Here is a 26291-nt window from a genome sequence, read left to right as displayed (position 1 = left end):
TAAAAAGATGCAACATACAATACGATTTTTCATTTTATTCCCAAACAAAAGAAACCTGAAAATCTCAAATAGATTATTTTCTTTTGATTTAAATTTTTTCTTCTTAAAACTAGTTGAAACCTTCGTATCCCCATATATTTGCACGACTTACATATAGGACCGATGAAGTTAACTATGACTTACATATATATTTGCACCAATCCTCAACTTACATATAGATGATCTGCAGCAGTATACTGCTGCAAACAAAGGAAGGAACTTGTTCTAGCTCACAAAGTTATGTTGTCTTGCCCTAGCGTGCACTAATTTGGATCAACTTAGTAGTTAGAAGTAGAACTATATGACTATTTTGTAATTTGCTATACCTAAAGTTTGGTTGGATCATTAATATTATGGTCCACTTTCCGGTTGAACCCAATAAATACATTTATTTGAAAATCGGTGAGGTGGGCAGGTGTGCGTGAGGCGGGCAGGTGGCTGTCGACCTTTTGGTACTGGAATTAACAGTTACTGTCCTTTTGCGGGGTTCCAACGACGACTCCGTCCTCTCCATTCCCTGGCGTTCCTGAATGTCAGATTTGTCTTATATATTAAGAAAATTAAAACAATACCATGAGACGTATCCCATGTGATTTGACGTATTTCATGTGATTTGTTGGTTTGAACGAGTTAAAATGGTTGGGCTGTTTGGATGCTTATATTTCTAGATGCCAACGTTTCTAGATGTAGCTACAACTACAAATACTAACTCTATACCTGCTCGCATATAAAAGCTGCAATTGCAGTTCATATATTTCGTTGTTTAACATGGAGATAGTACGATAACCCTCCACTGATGTTATTATAGTATCTTATCATATTATAGATATTATAATATTATATTATAATAATAAGGAGAAGAAATGACGTAGCTTACTGGCAAAAGACTAAGTTGGTAAAATAAAAGGCAAAGAAAGTTGGTAAGATGGTTTGTAAACTTTGATATATTAGAAAAGATAGGAATAAAGATGGAGTAGGAATTGTTGATGCCAAAATTCTCTCCGACTATAGAGGTTTGGAGTGTGCTAGTCGATTCGCGGAGAGATGCCGCTTTGTATACAAAAATAAAGGCTTACTGGATTGACTTCAGTTGGGCCCTCCGATACTGCTACTGCCGAATCTAAACCGAGGTCGGAGGGCAGCTCAGACGACTCTGAGGTTGGCTGGAGACGAGCTAAGCAGACTGATTGCGGTGTCGGGCATTGGTCTCCTCCGAAGACGGCCTGCAAGAAGTCCACTTGCCGGAGAATTTCCGGTGAAAAACCCTCAGATGCCTAAGTCAGAATAGAGAGGCAACAGTGTGAAAAGAAAGATTTCGTAGAATGTAGTTCTTTATGAGGAATGAATATCATGTAGTGCATGTTATCACGTACCTGAGATCCCCTGAACTGCCCTTTTATATAGGGGAATCGATTTTGTCGTTACCTAAGCTGATGTGGCGTGCATTGATGGCCAGATAACGGTCGATTGTATGGAAACAATGCAGGAGTTAGTCCACCTGGGCAACATGTAGCACTGGTCAAGCGCAAACTACGATGCTACCACGACTGCAGGTTGCCAGAGCTGTCGGTTGCTAGGACTATCAGTCCTTGTCAGGATATGTTGATGGGCTCCTTAGTTGGAGGCGAAGTTGTTTACCTCGGTTGATCGGCTCCTCGGTTAGGGTCGAAGTTATCTGAGGTCAGCTTATGCTGAGGTCATGGAGAGTTCGGTCTTGTCCGAGGTCGAGTGTCCAATATTTCTCTCATCAATTGCCCCCCACTTTCGAGGCCCAACTGCATTCCGGTTTGTACAATGGAAGTCAAGTCGTCATCTCAATCGAGGACAGAGTCGTTGTCAAGGGGCAATAAATGCGTCGATTGGTTTTTCCAAAACATCACTGAGTTCAGGCCATCTCAAGATGTCATCATTGCGAGGCTATCCCATGGTATCATCATTATGGGATGACTCTGATGCGCCATTAATGCAGCAATTCGGCAATTGCTCGTGTTGTACCTTGGGCTAATACATGGCTCGTCAGCCCAAGCTGCCAGACCGACGCTTCGATCGGAGTCATCCGCACCTTTGTATAAGGGTGGCCTCTTCCTTCAGATTATACTTCTTGCTTCATTTACTCCGCCCACGCGCTCAAGTGTTTAGGCTCCCAAGTGGTGCTTCGGCAAATCTTCGTCCCTCCGGCACTGACATCCTCTATGCTTCTCCATTTCCGATGGATTTTTATTTATTGGCTGCTCAACTACATCCCTTTGTCTTTTTTCTTGTTTCCTCGTCTCTTCTCCTTCTTCAGCTTTCCCTCCATGAGCGATAGTGAGGTTAACACCTCAGAGGGGAGTCGGTCATCCGGCCGCTCTTCTCGAGCTCAGGAGCCGTCACCTTCGGGTGAGGCCAAGTATGAGGAAAAAGTCGCCGAGGCCAGGAAGCTCGTCACTCAAGCCGAGCATAAATCAACCAGAGCGGTTGAGGAGTACCGCTCCTTGGAGGAGTTCTGAGAGGAGACTTTGGAGAACATGACTGACACCTTTGGAAAGGGCTTCAAGAAATGCGGAGCTCGGGCCCAGCAGCTTTTCTCGGGGTTAGACTTCTCTAGCCTTAATGACGACGACGACAATGGAACCAACGGCAAAGGTGAGGGTGGCAAAGGCGGCGATGTCGGTGGCGGAGGCAACGACCTCGGCATCAGTGAAGAGGGCGAGGTTGGTGGAGGCGACAACGGCGAAGGCACCGAGGAGGGAGAAGGAGTCGATCTGGGGGATGCCCTCCTCATCCTTGATCTTTGCCTTGATGTTGCAGATCATATCCGAGGACTTGACCTCCATGGTGATGGTTCTGTTGGTGAGGGTCTTCACGAAGATCTGCATCTTGCAAGGCCAGATCGGAAACTCTTCTTTTCAACCGAAGAAAATTGGGTACCTCGGCAGGTGACAACAGTAAAGGCGAGGAATGAAGTCCCGCTTTTCTATCTCTTTGCTTGTTTTACCGAGCTCAATGTACTTTTTTTTTTATTTTACCTCTACTGAGGTTAGTGTAAAATATCAAAACTAATGAAAGTATAAAATTTTCTAAAGTACATGACTTTGGTTTTTGTTCTTGCTGCTTGGTTTTTGTTTGATTTCAAGTCGTCGCCCCAAGCTTCGACCTTTGGTTGTAGCTTTCTTCGCTCGGGCTCCACCGAGTTTAATGTATATCCTAAAAGATAATGAAAAGTAAAGAATTTTCCAAAGTTCTTGACTTCGGCCTTTGCTTGTGTTGTTCATCTCTTGGTTTGAGCTTAGGTTGTCGCACTGAACTCTTCTCCTTATGAAGCTTTAGCTTGTCTTGGGCTCCTCATCGATCTTCCTAAAGTTTGGCACCCGAGGAATCTCGAGTGAGCTCAGCTAAAGGAGGTCCTATGTCGGCTTGGGGTGTTTCCTTAGCTGTTGATCTTCTTTAGAGTCTTGCTCCAGAGGGATCCCGAGTGAGCTCGACTTGTTCATCTCTGGACTATGGTCCCAGAGGTATCTCTGGACTATGGTCCCAGAAGAATTCTAAGTAAGCTCGACTTATTCATCTCTGGACTATGGTCCCATGTGCATCTCTGGACTATGGTCCCAGGTGCATCTCTGGACTGTAGTCCCAAAGGCATTCGAAGTGGGCTCGACTTGTTCATCTCTAGACTATGGTCCTAGAGGCATATCTGGATTGTGGTCTCAGAGGAATTGGACTATAGTCCCAAATGCATCTCTAGACTGTGGTCCTAGAGAAATTTCAAGTGGGCTCAGGTTGTTCACCTCGAGAGCCTTGAAATTCTTAAGGTGGTCCAAAAGATCCAAGGCGCCGTCGTATGGCTCTACTTGGGGTATCTTGAACCGAGGTAGAATCAGTTCCTCCATGATCCGCCTGGTGAAGGGAGGCTCCAAGAAAAATTAAGATCGTTGTTGGCTCTCGGAGCCTGTCCCCTAAGGGCCTAAATCTGCCAACCCATTTTTTTGATTATTCAATCGAGGCTGGAACCCGTCGAGATAGAGACTCGATGAGGCAAACAGGCGAGAGGCTCTGGATGCAATTCACACCGAAATGGGGGCTCGAAGTATGCTGTTTTTGGTCAGGACTACTCCGTAGAGTATATCGGCTCTGGTGAAAATGCTTCGAATATCAACATTGGGAGCAGTGGCTAACCAAGCGCACGCCATGCACCAGCGATCGAGAGCGATGACTGGGTCAGCCGGATTCTGGTTGGATCGGCTCCGGTCGCGCCACTGCCTACTGCAAGCCCTAGACTACTGCAACCAGCATCCGTACCTGTTGAAGAAACTGCTCATTACCCACAGATGTAACAGATCATTCTGGTGGAGTAGGCTCCAGGTTTGCAATCAGAGCGCGGCATTGTGAAGCACGTGGTGCGCCGGGGGCTCCTCGCGTCTTCATGTTGGTTGTCTCTCCCTTCAATGGATGTCAATGTTGCTAGAGACTAGTGACCCTTCCTCTAGCGACAATCTGTTGCCATCGAAATTGGGCTGAGGTCAAAGCGCAGCTTGGATTACCCTGAGGTCGACGGGAGATGAAACTGAGCAGGCTGACCGAGGTATGGGGTGTGGTTATCCTCTGTGTGTGGCCTACAAAAGGTCCGCTTGCTGGAGAGTTTCTAGCGGGAGACCCTCCGATGCCTAAGTTAGAACTAGGAGGCAATAGTGTGGAAGAGAGAATTTCAGCTGAGTGTAGGCTCTGAGTAATATTGAATGCATACCTAAGATTCTCCGAGCTGCTCCTTTATATTGGAGAGCCCATTTTGTCGTTACCTGGCCTGATATGGCGTGCAATGATGGTCAAGTAACGGCGGTTGTGCGGCCAAGGCGTGGGTGCCAATTCGCGTGGGCGGCGAGCAGTGCTGATAGGGTGCAGGTCGTGGTGCTGCCACAACTATTAGCCATCAGAGTTATCAATTAGTATGACTGTCAATCCTTGTCGATATATGTTGATTGTTCTCCTTGACTGATGGCTCTTCGACTGGGGTTGAGGTCGCTCACTTCGTTTGGTCAGCTGCTTGGCTGGGGCCAAGATTGTTCTTCTTCGTCGATGTCTGGGGTCGAGGGGGCAGGTCTGGCCCAAGGTCGAAGTGTCTAATATTTTTTTCAATAATATTAAAAGAATGAGAGATAGAATAATCTTGGTAACATTAGTGTTAGGAGAAGAGTCTATTAATATTATTAGTGCTTATCGTCCTCGAGTAGAATTTTATGATACTACAAAGTAACGCTTTTTTGGAGAACAAGAATGGATTAATTCAAAAGATTCCTAATGAAAAGAAAAAAATATAGGAATAGATTCCACATGAAAAAAAATAAAATGTAGTTTTGAAAGGGTGCATAGAGGATATGATTTCCATGACAGATACATAGAAATGAGAAAGGAAATGATATTTTGGAGTTTTTGATAGCATATGGCCTACTATTAACTAACACTTGCTTTAGGAAGAAGGACTCTCGCTTGATAATTTTTAAAAATAAACAAAATATTAGTCAAATAGATTTCTTCCCTACTAAAATGGTTAATCATATTTATATAAAGATCGTAAAATTATACCATGTAAGAGTCTAACCAATCAATATGGATTGCTGGTTTTGGATATATATTAAGAAATGAAGGAGAAAAACTAAAAAAAAATAGGAACTTAAGGACTAGGCGGTGAAATTTACGAGAAGAGAAATAAGTAGCTTTTAAGAATAAAATATTAAGAAAGAAAAATGGGATCTAGATGGTAAAATTAATATCATATAAAAAGATATGGCTAATAGAATTGAAAAGTAGCTACAAGTATATTAGGAGAATTAAAAAGAAAAGGATCACTCGTTAAAAAAAAACTTTGTGATAGAATGAGAAAGTTCATTTAGAGTCAAGGCGTAAGAAAGTGCTATAGAAGATTACTAAAAATAGCAAAAAAGAAGTGAATGAAAGTTATAAGATAGTTGAGAAAGAAGTTAAGAAAACGGTATAAGAGACTAGATTCAAAGTGTATAAAAAGTTATTTCTCAAATTAGAAACTAAAGATAGAGAGAAAAATATTTATAAGATGCAAGATCAAAAGAAAAGAAAACTAGAAACTTGACATAGGTTAAATATATCAAAGATGAAAATAAAAAAATTGACTGAGAACGAGATCAAAGAAAGATGGAAAAAATTATTTTAATAAAATTTTCAATAAAAGTCATGTAAACGATTGAGCCCACCTTATTAGTTCCGCTAAGAATAGAGATGTTATATATATATATATATAAAGTATATGAGATGAAGGAGGCTATGAAAAAGATGAAAATAGAAAAGTGGTTGGACATGATAGAATCCATATAGAGGTTTGCATGTGCTTAAATGACGTAGGAGTAATTTAGTTGATAAATTTATTTAATAAAATCTTGAAAACCAAGAAGATGCTTGATGAATGGAGGAAAAAATTTATAGCACAATTTATAAGAATGAAGAAAATATTCAAATTATTTTAACTATCATGGTATTAAAGTCATAATCCATACTATAAAACTTTGAGAGAGGATAATTGAGCATAGCTTGAAGTGTGATAAAAAAAATATTAGAAACTAGTTTAGTTTTGTGCCAAGAAAGTCAACTGTGAAAGTTATTTTTTCCTTTAGAGATAAATGGAAAATACAGAAAAAACAACATCTGCACATTAGAGAGATCTTATAGTTTGTGTTAGAAAAGAAAGTTTCTGTTAGTTGTATTAATATGATCAAGAACAGCTACTAATGTAAGAATTACAAATGTAAGAATTACTAATAGTAATAATAGTGAGTTTGCAATCATAGTAAATTTACATCAAGGATTTGCTCTAACCCATTATTATTATGCACTAGTTATTGATAAACTTACTAAACATATTTAGGATGATATTCTTTGATGCATGCTATTTATGGATAATATGATCGTTATGGATGAAATCAAATTAAAGTTGGAGCTAATAATCAGTTGAAATAATGGAAAAGTGCATTAAAATCTAATTATTTCAGGTTAAATAAGAGCAAGACGAAATACATAAAATGTAATTTAGTAAAATTAGAAATAAAGATTAAAATGGAGTGAAAATTAAGGATCATAAAGTTCCTAAAAGTGATCATTTTCGATATTTAAGATTGATTATTTGTAAGTAATATGAGATAAAAAAAAGATGTTATTCATAGAATTAAAGTAGAGTGGACAAAATAAACATGTGCAATTAGGATATTTTATAAGCGTAAAAATACCTATATAATTGAATGAAATATTTATAGGACAACCATATGACCAACTATACTTTATGATATAGAATACTAGAAGGTTAAAAAACAACATGTATAAAATAAGTGGTAAAAATAAGAATGTTAAGATAGATATATGATGATATAAGAAAAGATAAAATAAAAAATGAAGTCGTTCGTAAAAAAAATAGAGATAGTATCAATCAAGGACAAATTGAGAGAAAGACGACCTACATAGCTTGGATATATATAATGTAGGTCGAGATGCACCAATATAAGAAGTGATTTGATACAAGAAACAAGGGTATAGATAGATTGAAAATTATAAGGAATGAAGCAGTAAATAATGATTTTGCATCGCTATATCTTTTAGAAAATGTGGTCCTAAATAAAGTGAAATAAGAGGGAAAGGATTCATATAGCTGATGGTACTAGTTTGGATTAAGAATTAGTTAACTTGAGTCCTGTCTCAAAAGGAGGTAGTTACATGCAACTCATGCTATATATGTAGGCCTCTTGTGCATATATAAACAAAACATGCCTTGCATCTCACATTATAAGACAGCTCAATCTTTTAGAATGCCACCTTCTTCGGTAAATAGCAGTATTACTTGTTCACAGCAGAGAATTTAATTCACAATTACATGAAACCACCCAACCAAAGAAATCAGGAATTTTCTTTCAAATACAAAGGTTGGTTATTTGCAACTTCAATATATAAATCAGATGCACTACTCGTGCAATACCTAATATATATATATATATATATATATATATATATATATATATATATATATATATATATATATATATATATATATATATATATATTAAAGGGAACAAAACAGGCCAGGTTTTTCCCCTGAAATTAAAATAAAGGAGAAAAAGAATCATAAAAAGAGTTAACATCTTCAGAAATTTCATTGTAAACGTTCGAAATTCGCGGTAACAACCGATAGTACGGCCAAGGCATGGGTGCCAATTCACGGGGATGACAGGCAGCGCCGATGGGGCGCAAGTCGTGGTGCCACCGCAACTAGAGCCACTAGAGCTGTCGGTTATTAGGATTATCAGTTCTTGTCAATATGTGTTGATTGTTCTCCTCAACTGATAGCTCTTCAACTAAGGTCGAGGTCGCTCACTTCGGTTGGTCGGCTGCTTGGCTGGAACAAAGGTTGTTCTTTTCAGTCGACGTTTGGGGCTGAGGGAGCAGGTCTGGCCCAAGACCGAGGTGTCCAATATTTTTTTCAATAATATTAAAATAATGAGAGAGAATAATCATGATAACATTAGTGTTAGGAGAAGAGTCTATGAATATTATTAGTGCTTAAATTGTATGATACTACAAAGTAACGCTTTGTAGGAGAACAAGAATGGATTAATTCAAAAGATTCCTAATGAAAAGAAAAAAAAATATTGGAATAGATTCCACATGAAAAAAAATAAAATGTAGTTTTGAAAGAGTGCATAGAGGATATGATTTCCATGATAGATACATAGAAATGAGAAAGGAAATGATATTTTAGAGTTTGTGATAGCATATGGCCTATTATTAACTAACACTTGCTTTAGAAAGAAGGACTCTCACTTTATAATTTTTAAAAATAAACAAAATATTAGTCAAATAGATTTCTTTCCTACTAAAAAGACTAATCATATTTATATAAAGATTGTAAAATTATACTGCGTAAGAGTCTAACCAATCAATATAGATTGCTTGTTTTGGATATATATTAAGAAATGAAAGAGAAAAACTAAATAAAAAAAGGAACTTAAAGGACTAGGTGGTGAAATTTATGAGAAGAGAAATAAATAGCTTTTAAGAATAAAATATTAAGAAAGAAAAATGAGATCTAGATGGTAAAATTAATATCATATAAAAAGATATGGCTAATAGAATTGAAAAGTAACTACAAGTATATTAGGAGAATTAAAAAGAAAAAGATCATTCGCTAAAAAAACTTGGTGGTAGAATGAAAAAGTTCATTTAGAGTCAAGGCCTAAGAAAGTGCTATAGAAGACTACTAAAAATAGCAAAAAAGAAGTGAATGAAAGTTATAAGATAGCTGAGAAAGAAGTTAAGAAAATGGTATAAGAGACTAGATTCAAAGTGTACAGAAAGTTATATCTCAAGTTAGAAACTAAAGATAGAGAGAAAAATATTTATAAGATGCAAGATCAAAAGAAAGAAAAACTAGAAACTTGACGTAGGTTAAATATATCAAAGATGAAAATAAAATAAAATTGATTGAGAATGAGATGAAAGAAAGGTAGAAAAAATTGTTTTAATAAGATTTTCAATGAAAGTCATGTAAATGATTGAGCCCGCCTTATTAGTTCCACTAAGAGTAGAGATGTTATATATATATATAAAGTATCTGAGGTGAAGGAGGCTATGAAACATATTAAAATAGAAAACGCGGTTGGACGTGATAGAATCTATATGAAGGTTTGCATGTGCTTAAATGGCGTAGGAGTAATTTAGCTGATAAATTTATTTAATAAAATCTTGAAAACTAAGCATCAACGGAGGAAAAGCATTATAGCACAATTTATAAGAATGAAGAAAATATTCAAATTATTTTAACCATCCCGGTATTAAACTCATAATCCATACTATAAAACTTTGAGAAGATAATTGAGCATAGCTTGAAGTGTGTTAAAAAAAATATTAGAAACTACTTTAGTTTTGTGCCAAGAAAGTGAACTGTGGAAGTTATTTTTTTCTTTAGAGATAAATGGAAAATATAGAAAAAACAACATCTTCATATTAGAGAAATCTTATATGTTGTGTTAGAAAAGAAAGTTTCTGTTAGTTGTATTAATGTGATCAAGAACAGCTACTAATGTAAGAATTACAAATGTAAGAATTATTAATGGTAATAACAGTGAGTTTGCAATCATAGTAAATTTACATCAAGGATTTGCTCTAAATCATTACCATTATGCATTAGTTATCAATGAACTTACCAAGCATATTTAGGATGATATTCTTTGATGCATGCTATTTATGGATAATATGATCGTTATGGATGAAATAAAATTAAGGTTGGAGCTAATAATCAATTGAAATAATGCAAGAGTGCATTAAAATCTAATTATTTCAGATTAAATAGGAGCAAGATGAAATATATAAAATGTAATTTTAGTAAAATTAGAAACAGAGATTAAAATGGAGTGAAAATTAAGGATCGTGAAGTTCCTAAAGGTGATTATTTTCGATATTTACGATTGATTATTTGTAAGCAATATGAATTAAAAAAGATGTTATTCATAGAATTAAAGTAGAGTGGACAAAATGAACATGTGCAATTAGGATATTTTATGAGCGTAAAAATACCTACATAATTGAATGAAATATTTTATAGGACAACCATATGACCAGCTATACTTTATGATATAAAATATTGGAAGGCTAAAAAATATTATAATAAGTGGTAAAAATAAGAATGTTAAGATACATATGTGATGATATAAGAAAAAATAAAATAAAAAATGAAGTCATTGGTAAAAAAATAAAGATAGTATCAATCAAGAACAAATTGAGAGAAAGACAACCCACATATTTTGGACATATACAATGTAGGTCGAGATGCACCAATATAAGAAGTGATTGATACAAGAAACGGGGCTATAGATAGATTGAAAATTATAAGGTATGAAGCAGTAAATAATGATTTTGCATCGCTATATCTTTTAGAAAATATGGTCCTAAATAAAGTGAAATAAGAGGGAAAGGATTCATATAGCTGATGGTACTAGTTTGGATTATGAATTAGTTAACTTGAGTCCCGTCTAAAAAAGAGGTAGTTACATGCAACTCATGCTATATGTAGGCCTCTTGTGCATATATAAACAAAACATCCCTTGCATCTCACATTATAAGACAAGTTCCCTAGCTCAATCTTTTAGAATGCCACCTTCTTCGGTAAATAGCACAATTACTTGTTCACAGCAGAGAATTTAATACACAATTACATGAAACCATCCAACAAAAGAAATCAGGAATTTTCCTTCAAATAAAAAGGTTGGTTATTTGCAACTTCAATATATAAATCAGATGCACTACTCGTGCAATACCTAATAATTAATATATATATATATATATATATATATATATATATATATATATATATATATATATATATATATATATATATATATATATATATATATATATATATTAAAGGGAACAAAACAGGCCAGGTTTTTCCCTTGAAATTAAAATAAAGAGGAAAAAGAATCATAAAAAGAGATTAACATTTTCAGAAATTTCATTGTAAACGTTCGAAATTTATCATCGCTTCAGAATCGGTCTCTATAGTCGATCACTTGACGTATATAACAAAATTGACAAAGAAAAAAAAAGAAAGCACAGAACCGGACACACCGGTGGAATCCCAATTCCCAATCCCTAATCTTAACCCTACTCGATATAGAGAGAAGGGAAGAGAACGAACAAGAAGTTTGCGATGTGAGTGCACCATCATCGTGGCCACTGCAATTTCTCGGCATCGGCGACGTGGACGCCGGCGCGCTGAATGGAACCGAAAAGGGAGGCGAGGGGGCGACGGTAGTGGGGCGGGCGGGAGAGCTCCTCGGCCAGGTCGATCTGGACGGCTGAGACGCCGACCTCCTTAAGGCGGAGGCCGAGCTTCTCGCCGACACGGGCGGCGACGCGGGCGTCCCACTCGCTGCGGGAGCGGGGGAAGCGGCCGAGGCGGGCGCGCTGCTGGGCCACGAACTCTTGCTCGCCGGACGACGCCATCGCCACGATCGTCTCCGTCCCCGGGAACGTCACCTGCGCCGTTATCTTCCGGCAGCTGAGAACCAGCCTCAGCAGATGCGACGGCGTCTCCATCGGAAAAGACGGAGAGAGCGAGGACGGCCGGGATGAGGGATTGTTATTTGCGGGAACGCCCTTCCCTTTGGGACAATGTTGCCGACACCGTTCGATGAGCGTAAGGGATTTCTCACCCCGTTAGCGGAGTGCGCGCGTGATCTTGCATCTTAGCTGGTTAAGTAAAAGAAAAAAAAATAAAAATAAAAATAAATAAATATATATATATATATATATATATATATATATATATATATATATATATATTGCTATTCTATTATTTTTTATCCATATTTTTTGTATATCTACCCACATCATCTAACACAATTAAAAATTAACAATTTCTAATTAAAATGACTAAAATACTTTTAATGGATATATATGCAAAAAAAAAATTTATAAAATGATCACAATGAAAGACAAAAAAATAATTTTAAAATTTTATTTTATTTTGTTTTTAGCTAAAATAAATATAATTTTTATTGACCGTGTTAGAAGAACCATTATATTAGAAGTTTTTGTACAAAAACAGTATTTTATAAGGATACAGAAATAGATATATATTTTAAGAGGGTATTCACATAATTTAAATTTATAGAAAAATATACATGCAAAAAAAAAGGCATATGGGTATCGTTCTCAACCCAGTATTTTTTTAAAAAAAAGAAAAAAAATTACGGAGAAAACTAATCCAAGACATCTAATCCAAACTAAGCTCCAAATTGAGGTCGGACGACCCCAAACTCTTGTCCTCCTGCTCCTTGAGGACACTTCACAGCAATCGGGCGGACATGGCTCCCCCAACATGATTGATAGCTTCTCCCTCTCGGTAGCGGCAAAAGCTCTCAAGGTGGTTAGGGCTACATTTTTTCCTCGAAGTCCGAGCACCCATGGTCGAGAATGGGAGTGGGAGGAGAGGTATCAAGTTTCCAGATTTCTTGTTATATAGTTTTTTTTGTTAGTACAACGGCTGCTCACACTAATCTAGTGTAAGTACAACCAGTAGAATTAAGAAAAAGAAGATGATATAGCGGTGGAGGAGCGGCCCCCTAATATGTTCAAAGGATCTCTACGAGGTATTGGGCAGCAAAGGAGGCGACCTAGTCGGTGGCCTTGTTTGCCTCCCCGTACACATGTATGGCTTGGAAGAAGCTACAATCACCCACTATCCAACGGATGTCACAGAGCAGAGAGTTCACATTCCCCTCCACCCCATCCTCCTCCGCCCCTCATCTCGTATCCACTCGATCACCATAGCTGAATCCCATTTCAGGAGGATATGCTCAGCCCTCAGTACCCGTCTTGCATAGGTGATCCCTGCCATGCTGCCCCGAGCTCTGTCCCCATGGTTGTCGATCCAACGGTGCGTCGCCCCCCAGCAGCAATCAACCTTAAGTCATGACTCCTGATCACAAAGTTTATGCCTACTCTATCTCCGTCACTAGAAGCGTTGCCATTGATGTTCACCTTAAGATGGCCGGGGGTGGGCGCTCTCAACCTAGAGAAGAGCTCTCTCTACTATACTCCTCGAGAGAGCCTACTTGTCTTCAAAGACCTAGACATTCCTGTCCAACCATATATGATACGCCAAATAAGCCCAGGTGATACCCCACTCTACCGTCCTCGGGCTCTACATGGCTTCCCTAAATGGACTGAGGCGAAGGAAATGAGGCCCTCCTCCAGATCTGTGTTGCCCACGGACACCCAAGCAGAATATAGCTAATGGACTCCTCCATGTTAAGTCACCTACCACAAGTCAGGGTGATCCTGACACCCCTCCCAGCCAACACATTCCTGATCGGTAGACAACCCCAAGCCACCTTACATATGAACAAGACCTCTCAGGGGGTGAACATGCATCCTTCAAATCCATCCACCATCCATCTATTGGGCAGCTCCCCCTCCCATCGCCGCCTGTAGATCCGTGGGCCGCACCTTGGACCTTCTTGTGACTGCAAAATTAGTTTGTCTAACATCTCCCCAATAGGTAGCGGAATAGCCAAAATCCTATCAACCAGCTGCTCCCCGAACGCCTTCCTAATCAGTACCTCATTCCACCTACTCTCTCTAGGGTGATCAAGTTGCTGACTCTACAGTTCGCCAACCTCGGTGAATCGATCATGGTCGGCACCCGATAGAGCAGCTGCTCGGACACCCAGCTATCTTCCAAGACATCAATGGACTGACCATCACCAATAGCCCATCTGATCACAGTAAGCACCAACAAAGGATGAGAGCAGATCTCCCTCTAAGTGAAAGAGCAGTGGCACTATGCCTAGAAATCTGTAGCCTCCGTGTGAGCTCCGTACTTGGCTCTCAGTAGATCACTCCACAGGCTATTAGGTTTTAGGATGTACTTGGCTACATATCTTGTCACCACCACCTCCCGCCTTGTCATTAGTGAGTGGTCCCCCAGACCCTCCTGTCTGATCAACTGATAGACCACCTCCCATGCCACCAAGTGAATGCCCCTCTACCCTTCTGTCTACCCTAGATGAAGTTCCTAAACAGCTGCTCTAGGGACCTCAACAACGACATCGGCGCAATGATGTTCGATAATAGGTAGACCGGGATCGAATTGAGAACCGACCAAACTAAGGTCACTCTGTCCATCATAGAAAGTACACCTATCTGCGACTCCTCAAGCCTGTGTTTGATATTCAACTCGACATCGAAGCAGTCTCTGCATCGAAGGCGGCGACCTGTGATGGGGACTTCCAGATACCTCATAGTGCCCTCCTGCTCTTCCACACCCAATATCTCCTTGATAGATGCCTTCACTTGCGACTTGGTCTTCAGACTGAAGCTAATGGCAGACTTGGCAAGATTAACTCACGGACCGAAGGCTGCACAGTAATCCTTAAGAATTCTCTTATCACCCTTGTTGCTTGCCTTGTAGCCGCACCGGGAGCATGCAGTCATCGGCGAATAGAAGATGCAATATTTGAACAGACGCTGGCACCGATCTATAAGCCTCCAAGGCCTGGGTCTCCGCAGCACGCCGAAGGGCTCCAGATAGCGCATCCAAACATAGGATGAAGAGCATTGGAGATAGTGGGCGTCCTTGCTGCAACCCAATTGAGGACTCAAAGAATTGTGTAGGCAAGTCGTTCACTAATATGGCAAAGGAAGGAGACCTAACACGTTCCAGCACCCAACCAATCCAATCCTCATGAAATCCAAAACTCACTAGCGAGCACCGCAGGAAATCCTAGCTCATCCTATCGTAGGCTATTTCCATGTCCAACTTGAGCCTCCATTATTCTCCTCCGGCTCAAGGCTCTCTGGAGGTCGTGCACGAACTCCTAGGCGATGAGAACATTGTTGGTGATGCTCCGCCCTCCCACAAGGGCTCTTTACTTCGGGCTAATAAGTCTCGGTAAGATGCTCCTCAGTCTAGCGACTAATACCTTCATCATAGCCTTGTACAAAGTGATGCACAAGATGATCGGCTGATAGTGGCATGGCTCCGTGGCATTCTGTCTCTTCGAAATCTGGGTGACAAATGTCCTCTTCTAGTCCGCAGGTATCGCTGCTGTGCAGAAAAACTGCTGAATAGTCTCTACCACATCCCATCTGATCAATGAACAATATCTCCTAAAGAAGATTGGAGAAAAGTCATCTAGATCCGGAGCCTTATCCTCAGCTAGAGACCAAAACGCCTCCTAGATTTTCTCGGCAGAGACCGGCCTGATCAGTGCTGTGAAGAAATATAATTAGAACTACAATATATAAAAAATAGAGTTGGAGTTGTTTGGTTCGGAGAAAGATTTTTTTTCATTTGAATTTTTTTATAAAATATTTATATTTTGAAATATAATATTAAAAAATAATTTTAATAAATTTAACTAATCAAAAATAATATTTTTACAATAATTTATATTTAGTTGAGTATTTATGTTTATGAAAAAGTTGTATAGTATAATAAAGAAAAAATATTATCCTATTATATCTAAAAGCTTAAAGGCATTCTGGCAAAAAAAAAAAATCAGTTTTCAGCTGACGAGAATTAGAATTTTTTATATCCTATATGAATTTTCTTTCCATAAAATATAGAAATATATTTCTATGGAAAAGTCTTCTTCTTTTTTTTTTGAAAACTCTTACTAAATATGATGTATTTCTCTATTTTTTTCTTTGATCATATTTTTCACCATCCTCTTCCCTTGAACCAAACAAGTCCAAAAAGGTTTCTTCTCAGCTGAGATGCCGGTCAATCTGTTTGTATCGAAATGGGGTGTCCATGGATGGCATATGGCATATATGATGCTACTTTTCTCTATCCTATAAAGATGTATAGCCGGAAAAATGGTCACAAGGGTGTGAATTTGCAGCAGCCCAAAATTACATGCAGCTTCAAAAAAACATCTAATGGATAGATATGATCATGTTGTTTGTTATTGATCTTTTGTTAAGATACATTATTTTGGAAAATAATTGACAAACTAAAAAACAAAGAGATTGATGGTTGTGATTTTGTCAACAAGTTTAATTGATAGTTGTGAGTTTATTTGATTCATTTTTTTTTTCCATTCTTACCCATCAAGATGTGGATTCCAAATGCACCATATCTCGTGCACTAGTGCCTTTGCATCCTCATGTCTCCATATATTGAACAACTAAACTAAAATTCAGAAAAACCGCCAAAAATAACTTTATCACCATTAGAATCATGCATGTGTAATACGTGGGAAGTACCAAAAGTCAAGACAAATGATCAAAATTAAGTTTATAAGTCACTAAAATCAAGTGCTTGTAATACTCGTGCAAGACAGGAATTCTCTGACTCTACTAGTAATATGAGAAACATATATTTTTCTAATTTTTAGATCTAATATACTATTATTAATTTTTGATGTGGTTTTCAAGGAAAGAAAGAAAGAAATTTTTTTGGGAGAAAAAAAGGCCTTCAGGTCCACAATCTATGTATTTTTTTAATCCACTCGTTGCCTATATGTTATTTCCAACAATGAAAGAACTGAGATAAAGGGTTATTGGTGGTCCTTGGCACATATGTCTTCTTTTTTTTAAGAAATGGGATTTGTTGTTGTTGCTGGAAATTGGACCCGGGGGCGGCCGCGAGCCGAGGAGGAGGAGCTCTGGTGGGAGAATCGGCGGACGGCGGTTCGTCGTCTGGCGGTGTCCTCCGGGGGGGCTGTGAGCGAGAACGGTGGGCGGTGGATCGTCGGCGTGCGGCTCCTTCCAGGGGAACCTGCAAGAAGCCGGTAGCCGGGCTTTTCCGGCGCCGGCCCTCCGATGCCTAAGTCAGAGGGGGGCTTAATTTTGGAGAAGAGAGAGGGACTGTATGTGAAGTCCGAAAAATCCCCTTGGGAGGAAGAAGCCTCCTTTTTTTAGAGGGAGAAGCTCCCCTTTTATAGGGAGAGTGGCAGGGTTACCTGTGATGTGACTGGGCGAATTAATGGGTTACCGTCACGATTGGACGTGGGCGTGTGAAGTAATGAGTTGTCGTGGATGGCCCGTTTCCATCATGGGAGGAGATGGCGTGTAGCCAGAGCTTGCTTGTGGCGCGCAGTGCAGTACATTCTTGGGAATGGTGAGGCGTTGACAGTCGTAGCAGGGTATGGTCCTTGATTGATATGTCATGGCGTGGCCGGCAAGTAAAGCATGGTGCGGTGAGGCTGCTGCAGGGCATGGCCGCAGCATATAAACGACGAGGTCGGCCTTCTGATATCAGCTCAGCCTTCTGGTCTCGTCCTGCTGGTCTTAGCCTTCTGTGCTCGGCCTGCTGTGCTTGGCCTTCGGGTCTCGGCCTTCTGGTCTCGGCCTGCTGTGCTCGGCCTTCTGTGCTCGGCCTTCGGGTCTCGGCCTTCTGGTCTCGGCCTTCTGTGCTCGGCTCTCTGGTCTCGGCCTTCTGTGCTCGGCCTGCTGTGCTCGGCTCGGCCTATGAGCTCGAGAGCAGAAGAGCCCGAGCACTTGGATAAGCTCGAGAGCGGAAGAGCCCGAGCACTTGGATGAGCTCGAGAGCGGAAGAGCCCGATCACTTGGATGAGCTCGAGAGCGGAAGAGCCCGAGCACTTAGATGAGCTTGCATAAGCTCGGCCTGGATGAGCTCGATCTTGCTGACGGATTTGGGTGCTATAATTGCATTTGTGGGGTGGTCCATTTTTCCACCAACAGTTGTGATTTCACACAATGAGCCTTACGCTTTCTTTAATTAGATGATCTAGCTTGCGGTCCCCTTGCCCTTTTTTTTTTGTGGATAAGAAGTCCTTTAAAAATTTTTTCTCTCTTTGACTTTGCTAAATGCTGCTAGGTGGTGAAGCAACCAAAGATGGTGGAGATTGACCTAGCTAGGGGTGTTATCTGGTTGGATTAGTTCTTAGTTTCAATAAACTTGAACCTAGACCTGTTCGAGATTTGGATCTAAATAATATTCATCCTATTGAAGGACTATGTTGGGTTTGGATTTGGGTAATGGTTCAAGTTCGGGTAATAAAAATATATTGTGTCTTTGGATCAGGCTTGCATAAGTTAAAACATATATTATACACAATATGATCAATTTTCGATGAGTGAAATGGTTCAAATATGGGTCTATATGTCCTTTTACAAACAAGCCATTAGATTATTCATCAACGCAAGCATTTCTATGTTTTAGGTCAAGTCTAGGTTCGGGTATTAAAAATAGATTAGGTCTTCGTATTGGGTTTGGGCAAGTTAAGACATATTATAAACTACTTTATAATTGGCTATGGATGAGTGTGATGGTTCAAATATGGGTCCATAGGTCCATTATACAAACAAGTCATTAGATCATTCATCAAAAAGTGACCTTGGACATTATTAAACTACATTTACTAAATTATCAATATGGATTTATCCCAAAGCCCTTATAGCTCAGTGGTAGAGCGTCAGTCTTGTAAACTGAAGGTCCGTAGTTCGATCCTGCGTGGGGGCATTTTTATGTATATATATTTTACCAGTTTGTTTGTATTTATCTGCTGTCTTTTCATTTGAAAATGCAATTTAATAAAAAACTACTTTTTTTCAAAAACATAATAATATTCAGTTCTCTCCATTTGAGAGTACAACTCGAACCAGAAAGAACAAGAATTTTTCATTGTTGGTCATAGGGAAAAGTTTTTTTATATGCATTTTAACATTTTTTATATTATTTCTTCTTCTTCTTCACTTGTTTTTTAATCCAATGGCATCAAAATGTCATTTTTATAAAATATCTTTCTTTCTAATAAATTTTGTATTTCTTATGAACTATTTCTCGATCAACGGAGCTTTTTTATACACATATTACATGTTATGTACTTTATGTACTTATATCGTAACACAAAGCCATCTAGTCTATAAGATCCATCTAGTTAAGAAATAATCTTTAGTTTATATTAGTAAATCGAGTTAACTAGTCTGCATGATCAGCCAACCTAATATTTCACAATGCAAAACAAAAGAATATTGTGGCAAAATAATGTAGAAGGCCATGATCAAATATTTTCCTTGATGAAAAATATAAAAATTTAGATTTGGTATAAAACTAAAAGTAAAAGTAGTAAAGTAATAGAAAATAAAGAGAAAAAAAACACAAGAGAGCATGAGATATAAATGGCTCTTTTATTCTTTCTTACTTTTCAGCTCCCGATACAAGATTACATATCATCCATTTATAGGCCAAAGGAGAAAGATCAAAGGCCATAGATTAAAGGCCACAAATACATTAATTCATCATTAATGATGAAATTGGAGGGTTATGAGAAGATAAATAGTCATGGATGAATTCAGATGAATATCCATCTAGAGATGAAGATGAAAAGTCAAGATTTTATAACACTCCCCCTTGGATATTCATCTCTTAAGAATATGCCTCATTAAAACCTTACCAGGAAAAAACCCTGTGGGACAAAAATCCTAGTGAAGGAAAAAGAGTACAATATTCTCATTATATGCTTTTCAAACTGTCTCATTAAAAACCTTGCTAGGAAAACCCAATGGGACAAAACCTAGGCGAAGGAAAAAAAAAAAAGAGTACAATGCATATAAGCCTCCCCCTCATGTGAGCACGTCAACAAATGGCTCTGAGTTGACACATACCAATCTTCTGTACTAGTTTCTTAAATATTGTTGCAGGCAATGCTTTGGTAAATAAGTCTGCTAGATTTTCACTTGAGCGAATCTGTCGAACATCTATTTCACCTTTCTTCGGGAGTTCATGTGTGAAAAAGAATTTTGGTGAGATGTGCTTGGTTCTATCACCTTTAATATATCCTTTTTCTATTTGAGCAATACATGCAGTATTGTCCTCATATATTATTGTTGACTTCTCGTTGATAATTGGAAGATTACATTCTTCATAGATATGTTGAAGCAAAGATCTCAACCACACACATTCTCGACTTGCTTCATGAAGCGCAAGTATCTCGGCATGATTGGAAGAAGTGACAGTGATAGTTTGCTTTATAGATCGCCAAGATATAGCAGTACCATCATATGTGAATAAATATCCTGTTTGTGATCGCCCTTTATGTGGGTCAGACAAATATCAAGCATCTGCATATCAAACCAGTTTCGGTTTTGGTTGTTTTGAATATAATAATCCCAAATCAGTTGTTCCTCGAAGATAACGAATATGTGTTTAACACCATTCCAATGTCTCCGTGTTGGTGCCGAACTATATCTTGCTAATAAATTGACACAAAAAGCTATGTCCAGTCGTGTATAGTTAGCAAGATACATTAGTGCACCAATTGCACAGAGATACGGCACTTCAGGGCCAAGAATCTCTTCGTTATCTTCTCGAGGACGAAAAGGGTCCTTTTTTATATCATAGGATCGAACAACCATTGGGGCACTTAATGGATGAGCTTTATCCATATAAAAATGTTTTAACACCTTTTCTATGTAATTAGATTGATGAACAAATATTCCATTTGATAAATGCTCGATCTGCAGTCCGAGACAAAATTTTGTCTTTCCAAGATCTTTTATCTCAAATTCTCTATTTAAGTACATGACTGCTTCTGCAAGCTCTTCAGGAGTTCCGATGATGTTGAGATCATCAACATACACTGCAATAATAACAAACCCAGATTTTGATTTCTTTATAAAAACACATGGGCTAATAGCTTTGTTAACATATCCTTCCTTCAGGAGGTATGTACTAAGATGATTATACCACATTCGTCCAGATTGCTTTAATCCATATAAAGATTTTTGTATCTTGATTGAATACATTTTTCGGGGTTTTGAACTACATGCTTCAGGCATTTTTAGTCCTTCAGGGACTTTCATATAAATATCATTATCAAGTGATCCATATAAATAAGCTGTGACTACATCCATAAGACGCATATGAAGTCCTTCAAAAATTGCCAGACTAATTAAAAACCTAAATGTAGTTGCATCCATTACAGGAGAATATGTCTCCTCATAATCAATTCCAGATCTCTGAGAGAAACCTTGTGCTACAAGTCGTGCTTTGTATCTGACAACCTCATTATTCTCATTCCTTTTCTGTACAAACACCCACTTGTAGCCAACAGGTTGTACATTTTCAGGCGTTTGGACTACAGGTCCAAATACCTTTCGCTTTGCAAGCGAATTTAATTCGGCTTGGATTGCATCTTTCCATTTTGGCCAATCATTTCTATATCGACATTCTTGAATGGACTTTGGTTCAAGATCCTCGCTTTCTTTTATTAAATCAGTAGCTACCGCATATGTAAATATTTCATCAACCACAACTTTATTTCGGTTCCATCTTTTTCCTGTAGTGACATAACTTATTGAGATTTCTTCATTCTCCATATTTGCAATTCTTTCATCATTTTCAGGCGCTTGACACTCTTCTGGAGTTGTTTCTTTAGTTATGTATTCTACTGGCTTTTGTGCCATAACCTCTTCAGGAGGATCAAGAACTAAAGTAGTGCCAACTTGTTTATTTTGCTCCCATCTCTTTCTTGGATTTTTATCTTTAGAACCAAGAGGTCTACCACGCTTCTGGCGTGCAAGAGACTCATTTGCTAATGTGTTAGTAGTTTGTTCCTTTGGAACTTCAATTCGAGCAGGAGCATTTACAGCTGGTATATGTGACTTGGTCACTTTCTTAGCATCAGTGAATGCATCTGGTAATTGATTTGCAACCTTTTTTAAATGAATAATTTTCTGAACTTCCAGTTCAGACTAATTTGTACGAGGATCAAAATGAGATATTGATGATGCATTCCATGAGAGTTTCCGTTTTTCCAGCTTTTGTTTTTCTCCCCCTAATTCGGGGAATATTGTTTCATCAAATTGACAATCAGCAAAACGTGCTGTAAAAAGATCTCCAGTCAATGGTTCAAGATATTTAATAATTGACGGAGATTCAAATCCAATATAAATTCCCAATCTCCTTTATGGACCCATCTTTGTGCGATGTGGTGGAGCAATTGGAACGTATCCTGCACAACCAAAGATTCTTAGATGGGATCTATCTGGTTCTTTGCCAGAAACAAGCTGTAATGGGGAGTATTTATGATGAGCAGTTGGCCTAGTTCGAATTAGTACTGCAGCATGTAATATAGCATGTCCCCAAACAAAACTAGGCAACTTTGTTCGCATAAGTAATGGTCTAGCAATTAGCTGCAGGCGTTTAATCAGAGATTCTGCCAGACCATTTTGTATATGCGTGTGGGCCACAGGATGCTCAACAGTAATCCCAATTGACATGCAATAATCATTAAAAGCTTGGGATGTAAATTCTCCTGCATTATCAAGACGAATTTTCTTGATTGTATAATCCGAAAATTGAGCTCTTAACCGGATTATTTGTGCTAGGAGTCTCGCAAATGCCACGTTACGGGTGGATAATAGACTAACGTGTGACCAACGTGTTGAGGCATCTATTAATACCATAAAATATCGAAATGGTCCACATGATGGAATAATAGGCCCACATATATCCCCTTGAATCCGTTCTAAAAACGTAGGAGATTCAATCTCAATTTTAGTTGGGGATGGCCTAGCAATTAATTTTCCTTGAGCACAAGCAGCACATGATAATTCATTTGATAAAAGAATCTTCTGGTTCTTTAATGGGTGTCCATATGAATTTTCAATAATTCTTCTCATCATTATTGCACCTGGATGACCTAAGCGGTCATGCTAAAGAACAAAAGTCTTTGGATTGCTTAACTTCTGATTAATCACAACATTGGATTCTATTGGATTGATATAAGTATAATATAATCCAGAGGAGAATGATAGCAATTTTTCCGCCATATGTTTCTTGCCAGAAATAAGCGATGTAATATAGAGATATTCTTTATCATTCTCGTTTATGGTCTCAATATGATAACCATTTCGACGTATATCTCTAAAACTTAGTAGGTTCCTTTGGGATCTACTACAAAACAAGGCATCGCTTATTGATAATACTGTTGCTCCAGGCAGCACCAAACAGGCTCTTCCGGAGCCTTCAATTAGATTTGAAATACCATATATTGTGTTAATATTTGCTTCAGCTAGTTTTAGCTGAGAAAAATATGCTTTATTTTTGAGAATGGTGTGTGTTGTTGCACTGTCTGCCAGACACAAATCTCCATCATTGATTCCAAATGAATCCATATTCTTCAAAAAATAAAAATAAAGTATGTATAAGCATTAAAGATGCATAAAACATAGAAGTTAGCAATTAAGAAAATGGAGCACCATATATATTTTATTACAAAAGAGATAACATGCTTCAAAGTAAAGTAGATTTCTAAAAGGAAAAACAAGATTTAATCATATAGAACATTTTCATCACCACTCAGATGTTCAAACTTTCCGTCATCATTCTCAAAAAAATCGGAGACATCTAAATTGGTGATGTTCAGTGGATCTTAATCTTCAACAAAATTTGTTTCTACATCATTCCCTTTTCCTTTTAGTGAAGCTTGGTAAAGGTCAACAAGGTGTTTGGCCGTACGGCAGGTACGTGACCAATGTCCTTTCATGCCACAACGATAGCAATCACTTTCTTTATTTTTAGAGGAGTTCTGTGGTTTCTCCTCCTTGTTTGCTGATTTATTAAAGTTTATGCCATGGTAGCCTCCACGATACCAATGCTTATTACGACCACGGCCACGATTATGTCCACGGCCACGTCCATGACTATGACCACGGTCATGTCTATGATAAACAGATGATGCAGCATTCACTTCAGGGAATGGATCTGAACCAATTGGTCGTGATTGATGATTTTTCATCAAAAATTCATTATTTTGCTCAGCAACAAGTAGGCATGATATCAGCTCAGAATATCTTTTAAAACCCCGCTCTCGATACTGCTGCTACAGGAGCACATTCGAGGCATGAAAAGTAGAATATGTTTTTTCTAACATATACTGTTCAGTAATTTTTTCTCCGCATAATTTTAACTGAGAGATAATTCTGAATACTACGGAATTATACTCATTTACAGTTTTAAAATCCTGCAGCCGTAGGTGAATCCATTCGTAGTGCACTTTTGGAAGGATCGTATATTTTTGATGATCATATCTCTCTTTCAAATTTGTCCAAAGGACATATGGATCTTTCACTGTAAGATATTCAGCTTTCAAGCTTTCATGGAGATGGTGGCGAAGGAAGATCATTGTTTTGGCGTGATCCTGCAGGGATGCGTCATTTCCTTCTTTTATAGTTTCTCCAAGATTCATTGCGTCCAAATGGATCTCGGCATCAAGAGTCCATGACAAATAATTTTTGCCGGATATGTCAAGAGCTACAAATTCAAGCTTGGTGAGATTTGACATTATGAAATAAAAGGAAAGAAAAATATATTACCACAAATAAGTGAAGACCCTTAGTTGGTTAGAGTCTCGTGCTGATAACGTGGTATGAAACTAAAAGTAAAAGTAGTAAAGTAATAGAAAATGAAGAGAAAGAAAACATAAAAAAGCATGAGATATAAATGGCTCTTTTATTCTTTCTTACTTTTCAGCTCCCAATACAAGATTACATATCATTCATTTATAGGCCAAAGGAGAAAGATCAAAGGCCATAAGATTAAAGGCCACAAATACATTAATTCATCATTAATGATGAAATTGGAGGGTTATGAGAAGATGAATAGTCATGGATGAATTCAGATGAATATCTATCTAGAGATGAAGATGAAAAGTCAAGATTTTATAACAAGATTTTATTTGTTCATTTTTATTAACTAATGATCAACTGACCTAGTTTTCCATAGCTTAGTACTAATATTACCTTGGCAAAATGGTGCAAAGGGTTACAACCAGATCTAGGGCAGAGCAAGTAATACATGCAAGGGAGCACAATGCTACTTATTAATTATTAATAGTTGAACCTTAATTGCAATCCATGTGAATGTTCTGAGAACCTTTCCATTATAAGTTTAAGCCTAATTCTAATTCAAATTAATCCAGGCTGATCTACTTGGTATATAAATTTTGATAAAATACTCTATCATAATATGAATTTTGATCTACTTGTTCTGAGAAACCTTTCCCTTATAAGTTTAAGTCATCAAGTTGGCTAAATTCTGATTCTCCTCAGAATTTCTTTGCATGCTTTAGGTAACCCAGATTTTGTGGCTGAAAGAGAGAGATCGCAACACTTAATTTTTTCACAAGATTGCGTCCGGCAGGAAAAGAAGAATATAATTTCTTCTCTTCTTAATAAAACAGTTGAACTTACATCTCAAAAGGATATTGCCTCGAAGCTACATGTCTTCTTCCAAAATCTATTCAAGCACTCAAGCAAGCCTTCCTGTCTATCCACTAGGATCTCCTATATGGCTCTCCTACATTGGACCTAGGCCATTGTTGTGTTTTCTCTTTGAAGCTTGAAAGCACCAGGTCCAATGGGTTCCCCTTTCTCTTCTTTCGAAGATACTAGAATGCTCTCAAAGATAACTTCATGGCCCTCCTCCAACAATTTCACAGACGCACCCTGGACCTTTCGAGGATCAAATTTCCTTACATGACCTTAGACTGATTAGCCTCCTGAACAGTATTTACAAAACCATCACCAAGGTCTTGGCAAACAAATTGTCCAAGTTTATTCCCCATATCGTAAATGAAGCTCAGTTTGCCTTGATCAAGGGTTGCTCGATCATTGAAAACTTCCTTAGCGTTCATGCGATGCTAGGCTATTGTGACCAAATGGAAAGCAAGGGAGTCCTATACCAACTTGACTTTCAGAAAGCCTTTGACAAGGTCAATCATGAGTTT

The 26291-nt window shown here is 38.3% G+C and overlaps 1 protein-coding gene and 1 non-coding gene across 2 annotated transcripts; one reads left to right on the top strand and one right to left on the bottom strand.

Annotated features, from left to right (window-relative positions):
* Positions 1-11489: 11489 nt before the first annotated feature.
* Positions 11490-12259, bottom strand: LOC103700644 (Ribosomal L18p/L5e family protein). The gene has a single exon (XM_008782550.5). It carries the CDS (start codon positions 12121-12123, stop codon positions 11749-11751), a length of 375 nt encoding a protein of 124 aa, XP_008780772.1. The 5' UTR covers positions 12124-12259; the 3' UTR covers positions 11490-11748.
* A 6690-nt stretch (positions 12260-18949) lies between these two features.
* Positions 18950-19021, top strand: TRNAT-UGU (transfer RNA threonine (anticodon UGU)). The gene has a single exon. It is a non-coding gene; the product is annotated as a tRNA-Thr (tRNA).
* Positions 19022-26291: the final 7270 nt, after the last annotated feature.

This window comes from Phoenix dactylifera, chromosome 11 (assembly GCF_051530095.1).
Source record: "Phoenix dactylifera cultivar Ajwa chromosome 11, Ajwa_hap1_PhDact_Kaust_v1.1, whole genome shotgun sequence".
In the NCBI taxonomy this organism is placed as follows: domain Eukaryota; kingdom Viridiplantae; phylum Streptophyta; class Magnoliopsida; order Arecales; family Arecaceae; genus Phoenix; species Phoenix dactylifera.
The sequence above is the reverse complement of the archived record's forward strand: the minus strand, read 5'-3'. Positions and strand labels throughout refer to the sequence as shown.